This window comes from Miscanthus floridulus, chromosome 15, assembly GCF_019320115.1.
Source record: "Miscanthus floridulus cultivar M001 chromosome 15, ASM1932011v1, whole genome shotgun sequence".
NCBI lineage: Eukaryota > Viridiplantae > Streptophyta > Magnoliopsida > Poales > Poaceae > Miscanthus > Miscanthus floridulus.
Window position 1 is genome coordinate 6985751 of NC_089594.1, and position 8985 is coordinate 6994735.

The 8985-nt window shown below is 44.2% G+C and overlaps 1 protein-coding gene across 2 annotated transcripts; it reads right to left on the reverse strand.

Annotated features, from left to right (window-relative positions):
• Window positions 1–4688: 4688 nt before the first annotated feature.
• Window positions 4689–6361, reverse strand: LOC136507946 (uncharacterized). Of its 2 annotated transcripts, none has more exons than XM_066502538.1 (4): window positions 6314–6361; window positions 6133–6228; window positions 5801–5932; window positions 4689–5002 (listed from the first exon to the last, which is right to left on the reverse strand). In XM_066502538.1, exons 2-4 carry the CDS (start codon window positions 6205–6207, stop codon window positions 4859–4861), a joined length of 351 nt encoding a protein of 116 aa, XP_066358635.1. In that variant the 5' UTR covers window positions 6208–6228; window positions 6314–6361; the 3' UTR covers window positions 4689–4858. The 2 variants fall into 2 exon arrangements, with proteins under 2 accessions (XP_066358635.1, XP_066358636.1); XM_066502539.1 differs by having other exon boundaries at window positions 6133–6225; window positions 6314–6360.
• Window positions 6362–8985: the final 2624 nt, after the last annotated feature.

Below are 8985 nucleotides of genomic sequence, written 5' to 3' on the forward strand. Positions count from 1 at the left end.
ATCCTTTGGTGCCCCCTAGTTGAACTTTTCTTAAGGGGGGGGGGGTAGCCAAGCTAAAGAAGTTGCAAGACGAAGGTTTCATGTGTTCAAGCATTTCACTTGGAAGATCAATTTCTTCGGTGGAGAAGTCACTATCAAGAGCAGGTATCTTTGCTCAAGATTGGTTATTCTTTGGATCAAGGAGTTCGGGTATTCATCAAAATGTATCTTTGATTCGAGCTATCATCACTCTGGAGTTCAACCTTCAACATACCCAAGACAAATTGGCATTGATGACAATGGAAGGAGATAGTGGAGATCTACGGTTGGTTCTACGGGGACTCAGAAGATCTCAATATGACAACAAGCTAGGCCAGTGAGTCTTGGTTGACGGAAGTTATCTTCTTGGTTATGGTATCTCTAATGGTGGAGTTATGGAGGAGAACTCGAGAAAGATGTGTTGAGTTGAAATCCACCGAAGATTGTGAGACTGAGAGTTTCATGAGAATGATAAGGCACTATCCGAGGTTCATGGGAGGCATTATAATAATGAACCAAGAGTGATATCTATCTAGATCATGAGAATCTAAAGGACCCCTTCACAAAGTTGGTTTTGATGTTGTGGCATCATCACTAGATAAGAGTTGATCACGAAAGAGTGAAGACTTGCAGGACAAATTTATCTTTCTCCCTAGTCTCTTCGAATCTCGGGACCAGATTCCTGTTAAGTGGGGTAGTTTGTCACACCCCACAATTTTTGATATTGGGTTGTGCATAGAAAACACTAATTAAAATAAATGATTTGAATATTGATGTAAAAGTTTTCAAGATTAGTTTAAGTTCCTACAATTTTAGATATAGAAAAATGTGGTTTTCAATTTTTTTTCTAAAAAGTAATCCGATGGGTTTGGTTGGTGTGATGTTTGTTCGTTGCAAGATTATGTGTTGTGTTTGAGAAAAGGTTTTAAAGCATGTTTAGTAAGTCGTTTATCTCTCTTTCTAGCCTGTCTCCGTCTTTTCTCTACTAAAACCCTTGATTTCTTGACCTTAATCTTTGCGTTGGAGTTTCGTAAGATATTTTTCTTCTACTCCAAATCACTCCTTTGAGCTCATCATCCATCAACCATCGGTGAAAATGTCCTGGGAGTTTTTCGGCTTTTTCTGGAATACTTTCCCATGTTTCTGCGAGCATAATCAAAATTTTAGATGCTCCAAAATATCTTTTCATCAGCTCCAAATACTTTAATTGGGTTCATCGTGTTCCAAAGTGTCTCCGAGAATTTTCCCCAAATTTTGGGAGTCTTCAGAATATTTTTCACGTGTTAAAAATCAATTCTAGATTTTTCTGGAATTATTTTAATTCTGAAATTCATTAATTCCGAAAATAATACGTTTTTCCATCGATTCGGAAGCCTAACACTATATATTTGCCGGTGTTCCCCTCGACGCGATGTTTCCAGAAGTATGACCCATTTCGCGAGCCGCCACTCATAGCGAGCTAGATTTAAAGCCGAAGTTTTGGATCTCCCTAACTCCGGCGAACCTTCGGCGAGGTTTCCCGGCCATCTCCGGCGTCCCCCGCAAAAACCGTCACCACTCAGAGGTTCGTCTCGTCGTCCTCTACATCTACATGCCATTCCTTTTGCGAATCCGTGCCCGTTCATTGTTTTCCCTAACCTTTCTTTCTCTTTGCCGGCGAGGATTCCGGCGAACTCCATGGATGGCGTCCTTGTTCTTCGATTTTGGCCAGTCTTCGTTGCAGCACTTCCACAGCTGCCTCGTCCTCGTGTGCCAAGCCGCTGCACGCCGCCCTCCCGCGCGTAGCCCCTCGCCTCCTGCTCGTGCGAGCAGGGCTGGGCGCCAGCGCCACCACCGTGGCCGCTCGGGCCTTGCCCGTGCAGGCAGCCGCCGCCGCCCCATGGGCCGCCGTCCTGGCTGCCGTGGGACAGCGCCCCGCGCCGCCGCCGTGCGCCCGCTCGGCCGGCTAGCTGAGCCCCGGCCAGAGCCCCTCTCTCCATGCGAGCAGCAGCAGCCCCATGGCTGCGTACGTGAAGGAGAGGAGCAAGGAAGAAGATGAGGTGAATTACAGTTTTGCCATTCATCGTTTTATCCCTGCCATTTAATCGTTTTAAGTCCGATTCGAGTGGTTTTTGTTGCGTTAGTTTCGTGTCGACGCGCTCTACGCAGTTGTGCTAATGTTTTTCATGTCACATGTTTTTCAATATATAGATAAATATTAAATTGATTAATATACATACAACCAATTTTATAATTAAAAGCAATATAAGTTTATCCTTCGATGTATTATATACAAATATTAATATGATTAATTTATAGTATTAATATGTTTCTATAATATAATTTTCTTAGTTAAACATGCATTAATGTTTCGATTAGAACCCCTCATATGTTACTTTGTTTATGCAAGTTAAAGTATAATCGGTATATAAAATACATTGAAATATTTGTAATTAAGTACATGACTAGATTTAGCTCGGTCTTTCAACTAAAATATAATATGATTAATCTGAATTAGTAACTTTCCTATGATTTTTCTTAATTAAAGTAAATCAAGCATGTAGGCTTTTCTTTTCTTTGATAATAATATAAAGCTCCCGATAGTCGTTTCTCGAGCTCTCGCGGTCGTAGTAACGAGTTCTCGTTTAGTACGATGTTTTCTCTTGTGTGGTGTGTTGTCTTAGTCTACTTTGTTTCTTGTATGTTTGTCTATGCGTGGTGCTTGGTTCGAGTAGAACAAGAACTGTTTGTGAGCGCTGGAGATCAGAAGACTGAGTGCCTGAAGCTGCAGAAGTTGTAGAATGGAAGATAAAGTTGGGGCTTCTCTGTGCAAGCTGCTTTGGGTGTAAAGCAAGTTAAAGGCAAGTATAGCTTGGGATCATCCTTGTTGTCCTATTCATGATAATCACTAAATTACCTATGCATGTGTCCTCCTTGATACCCTTATTAGGATTCCCTAGAAATTGATTACCGAATACCTTGTCACCTTGGGATATATGCATTTGGGTAGTATTTCTGCTGGCGCTGAACATTAACCATGATCTTATAACTTGACTAATGAATAAGCTATAAACAATAAGATGACTTTCTAGCAACATGAATTAAAGGGTGAGAAGAGCTCTAGCTTTTGCTGGATGCTCTTGACCCTCCGTAAGGACTTATCCTTTGGCAAAAGCTGGGACAAGCCGTACAGCTGTGAGGGCTACATGGCTCTGGCTCTAGCCTTTTGAAGATCCTTTTTCTAGCTTGTTAGAGGTTCCCTTTTTGGCGCAAGAGGGGTGTGTTTTCGGGTTGGGTGTAGTGCGAACCCCTGTCTTTATGTGTATAGGCTGCGGTCGTTGTGCCATAGGGAAGGGGAGTCCTACATTCGAAGGCCACGGAAACCTTAGCGGCCCTAACTTGTTAAATGAGCCTTTGAAAGACTTTATATGATTTTTGGTGTCTCACGAGTAATTAACCCGCATATTTGGAAATCACGACTCATAGTGAAAGTGTACACCTCTGTGCAGAGTTTAACAAACTGGTATACTAGCCGTGCCCACGGATACGGGTGGCCCAAAAAACTGATGGAATAGATGTTCACAATTGAATTATGTTAATTTCTTATTTATGTTGTTTATATGCTATTCATTATTCATTTTCACTTGATCATGTGTTATGGGAATAATACTACCTTGTTGCTGATATTTGCCAAACATGATATACACTTAAAAGCTACATGCAGTTTAACTAGTGTCAGCCATTTGAGCCTCATAAACCCTGTGTTATATTTGCTGAGTTCGATATGGACTCACTCTTGCTATTCCCTCCACACCTCAGGAGGAGTTTAGGCTTGTGATCAACCAGTCAGTTGAGATCTAGTGGAGTGGAGTCATCACCTAAAGATCGGAGTGTCTTTCCGCTGTTTGCTATCTAAGGTTATTTCTTTTATACTAAGTACGTTATATATTAAGCATTGTTTCTTGATACTACCCTTTATTTGTAGCTATATGTGATATTTGACTTCCAGGGCTCACATATGGTGCAAATCTGGTTTTGTCCTTAAAATCGGGTGTTACACGTACCTTCACATTACGGCCGGATAAGTCACTCCGACCATGAAACCGATTAGCTCGTACGGGATGAGTTATTATATACTGGACCATTAGCATTGCCGGGAGGAGAGTTGTGAAGGGAGGGGACTGGTCCAAGACCATGTTTGCTACGAGCAATTCATGTGAGGATGCAGTACCATGAGCTTTGTGACGCGGTCCTAACTCACCGCCGAATAGAGTGAACGGTGACTACCACGAACCATTGGCTGGGTTTGCAAGGGTGTGTGATGCGGGCACCCGCTGGGCAGAGAGCCGGCGCAGAGCGGACCGGATCTCGGAAGCTGGTGCCGAGTACGAAGGCGAATGCATGGCGGACGTCGGGTATCTGGTGCGGAGGCGAGCGGATCATGGAATCACGGAGGAAGAGGCTGATCCGTGCGTGCGGATAAGAAGGAAAGAGGATAAGTAAAGGATGAAAAAATAAAAATAAAAGATAAAAAATAGAAGGGTACTACATATAGCTATTTTACCAAACAATTTTCTAACCAAAGAAACTGAAATCAAATGGAGCTGCTTTATCAAACATGCCATAGCTAGAACGGTAACTGTTTTGGCTAGAGCTAAAGCTCTACCAAACGAGCGCTTATTAAGTATACATACTTCAAACCGTTACTTTTATTGTATATTTCTTCGAGGCATCAAGAAATATACAATACAGGGTAGGTGGGCACACTCCACACATGGATCATGTGCATGCATGCATGTTACTGTAGGTGTACACTCCTACTACAGTAGTAACGATTGATCACGGCGATCGAGTGACGTGATCAATTTATTTTGCCTTCTAAGGCATCCTCGATGCTGCTGCTGAGCTCCGCCTCGTCGGGCGCAACGAGGAATCTCACCGTCTTGGTGCCCTTCACTATCAAGAATGTTGGCAGGGCCTGCAGCCTCGCCTCCTTTGCGATTTCCTGCATGTAACGTATGATTAAATAATTATTAATCAACTTAGGCCCACCGGAATGACAATGGCCCTACAGCTTACTCCCTCCGGTTTCCTAAAGAATGTCGTTTTGACAGTGACACGGTCTCCAAAAAAAATAACTTTAACCGATACTTTTTGCTATAAAATATTTATAAAATATAGATAATATATACTTGTATAAAACTACATTTCAAGATGAATCTACTTACATCACTTTCTTGCTTTCAAACTCAACCTAAAAGAATTTATTTATAGTCAAAGTTTAAAATGTTTGACTTAAGACAACCTCAAAACGACATTCTTTAGAAACCGGAGGAAGTATTAGGGAAGCGTTTCCCAGATAAGTTGCACCAATAGAGTAAAAACGACTATCAAAATAAGCTGTTATGATCGAGCTTCTGCTTTTTAGTACAAATGAGAGAGGTGGAAATAAGCGCCGCCAAAATAAGCTGAAAAAATTACAAACTATTAGCTAAATTAATGGTCAATGATTTTAAAGTTAAAATCTTGATATGCATGTGCACCTTATGAAAGTATACGTATATACACACCTTAAGTCTTCAGCAATTTTATTTACTACTAAGAAACAAAAAAGGCCCTTCAAATTTTTTTGAAAAATGAAACTAAACGTGCTAGTCAAACTTTCTAGTGCTTATAAATTACTGTGGCCTTATCCGACCTTTCATAAAAAGGAGATAAAACAAGAAATCTTTAAATTGAGCGTGGAAACGAATTAAGAGCTTCCTATCTCGATATATATAAATAGGATCTATACGATCTATACCTTGAACTGATCATTGTTGACATCGATTGTATAGAAGTAGTCATCTTTTTTCGCGGCGATTCCATCTAGAATCGGCTTCATGTACTCGCACGTCGAGCGGTAGGACACGGACCCCATGAACTCCAGTACCAGCTTAGATTGAGCGTGGGAAAATTGTGTATGAGAGACGGAGGAGTGAGTAATAAACAAATAAATAGCACCATTATATTATAGGGAATTCTACAGAAATTAATATCTCATATATATATATATATATATATATATATATATATATATATATATATATATATATATATATATATATATATTGTGGAAAACGAATGAAGATATACCAGCTTTTCATTAGCCTTAGCCATAACTTGTTTCAAGTCACTCCTATCTCGGACGGCTGTCACGGATGAACTCATCGTGCCTTCAATTCTTCACTGCTGAGAATTAATTGGACGTAAGTAAGTTGCAACATAGTACTACTATTATTCCTTGAATTTGCATAAGGGAGGGAGAACTATTTACCCCACAAGGCCACAACTCGCCTTGCTTGGTGATCGATGATGAGCCGGCCAGGTCGTGGTGAAGGAAGTCAGTGCAAGATGATGGCTATATATAGCCGGAGCCGATGACAGGTTAGGTTTTTAGAAGGGAAACGAATATATGCCTGCCAAATATGTTTTTCCGCCGAAGGCCCGCGGAAATTTCAGCGAATGTACGCTTCTTTGTTGTTTTTCATTATTTTTGTTGTGCCCTGCTTGATGGTTTCTTTTTCTTAGTCAGGCGTTCACACTCACAAAAGCATGCTCGCACACCATATCCTTGTGAGCACCTCTAAACGCTACTACAAAAGCACGTTATAGAAATGGGCAAAGGAGATTTTCAGAGACGGAGAAGCACACCGCTAGTATTTTACAAAGAAACAAGTCCACATTATCTCCCTCAACTATTGCAGAAGTCAGCTTTTCCTCTTGAACTTGAAAACTAGACACAAGCTCTCCCTCATCTATCAAATCCGGGCACGTGACCCCCCACAGCTGGTCTGCACTCTGGTTTTTGCACTGCTGGTGCCACGTCGGATTGGGCCCTTTGCCTTCATCCACCATGTCTCCTGTCGGATCTGCCGCGTCCCCTGCTAGATCTGCTATGTCCCGCCAGAGGTTGTCGAGGGGAGAGAAAGGGGCGGGGCAGCTGGTGTCATGGGGAGAGGCACGTGAGAGGCAGTCGGCGTCGCGGAGAGAAAGGGGTGGACGACGCACGCCTAGCTAGGGAGAGGAAGGGTCGCGGTAGGAATAGCAACGGGACGGGTTGGCGATGGTTGGAACATACATGGACCCGCACTCGAAACCTGACACAAAAACCCGCCCCAGCCCTAGACTATTATTTGCGTGGAAACCCACCCCTGCCCCAGAACCCGCTGGGTCTCTTTGCTGCAGGTTTGGCTTCTATGTGAGCCCTTCCTTCTGTCCCTATTCTGTGTTTAGGCGTGTTTGTTTCCGCTCATAAGCGCGTTCGCGACCGAGACGAGCGTAAAACGCGAGATAATCCTGCCGAACGGTTTGCGGCGCTTGCGCATTTCGCAGCAAAAAATGAACACGGCTTGGCGATTCCCAAAACACGGCCTTCGAGCCGCATTAGCTCAAACACGAATGCGCGATTCGGCATCGGGGAAACAAACTGGGCCTTTGATTCTTCACTTCTAACTGACGGGAAACCCCATCTAGCTTAGTTATGAGTGTTGGTGGATTCTTTACTTCAACGGCGGCAGTTCTCGGATCCTCCCCTACTTTTCTGTTTCCTTTTTTTTTCCCTACTTGTTGACATCTTTTTCATCCTTAAAACTAAGCACTCCCCTTTATGACATCTTTCAGGAGAGGGGTCAAATTAAACAGATGGAGATTATTCGGTTATGGCATCTCGATTCGTTTCTTGCGGTGGTATGCAATCCAATCCGTGTGTGTCCCTCCCACGGTCGGTCAGTCAATAACCACGGGTCACAGCATCACAGCCTCACAGCCTCCCGTGGTGGCGGTGGTGCCCCTCTTTTATTCCCTTCCCTCGTTCTTTAATCTATGGTGGTGGCGGTGGCGGTGGCAGTAGAGAGACGAGGTTTGGGCTCTTTTCCTGGGCTTGGGAACACACGGCACAGAAATGGTAGAGATACGCAGCATCAGAGCTGCTGCCTACTTCTTGCTCTTCTCTTTGCTTGTGTCTCAGAGGCTTGGCTCTTGTGCTTCCATCAACGAACAAGGTGGGCGCAAATAATTTTCTGATGGGGCAATATTAAAACAGATGACAGACTAGGTTCTTGAAATGTATTAGTGCCTAAGCAAATTCTACTGGTGTTATTTTTCAGGGAAACCTCTTTTGAGTTTCGGAGAGAGAGTAGCAGACGATCCTACAGGATCTTCGTTGAATCGGGGAGTGAGTTGCTCAGATGATGGCAAGGTGGTGGCGTTGTAAGTGCTGTTCTCGTTGAATCTTCAGTTTTCTTCTGCTAATCTCAGTACTTGGTAGATTCAGAGTTCAGGGTAAAGTGTCTCTTAGTTGCAAACTGAATATATTGTAAGGGCCCGTAAGGGCCCATTTGGAATGCAAAAATTTCACAAGAACCATATAGGAATTTCACAAGAATCAGTTTAATTTTATAGGAGAAATGCAGAAATAGGGAAAATTCCGTGTGTTCCAAACAGGGCCTAAGTAACCCTAATTTAAACCACTATTGCAACAGGTTCCGCCGCGGCCCGCCCTGGCCTCTCGCGCGCTCTCCTTGAAATGATGGGCCTCGGCCCATCAGCCTGCAGCAGCCCAACCAAGTAGCGCCGCAGCCGCCGCCACGCCCGCTCCTGCTCGCTCTCCATGGCAAGCGGGGCCTGCACATCAGCGCCACTGATACATGGGGCCCGCCTGTTAGCAGCCCTAGCTGCCCGATCGCCTCCCTCCCCGCACCTCATGCTCTGCCGCTCGCCCGCGGTCAGCAGCGTCGCCGTCACTGCTCCCCCACCCTTGTCGTTCCTCCACTCATAGTGGCAGCACCGCCGCTATAAATAGCGGCCACCACTGCCCCCCCCCCTCTCTCACTCGCAGCCGTCCCGAGCCCCCAAACCCTAGCCACCGCCGTTTCCAAGCTCGCCGCTGTCGATCTCCTCCTCCGCCCCTTCCCAGCTGACGCGAGCACGCCGACAAGCTTTGCGGCA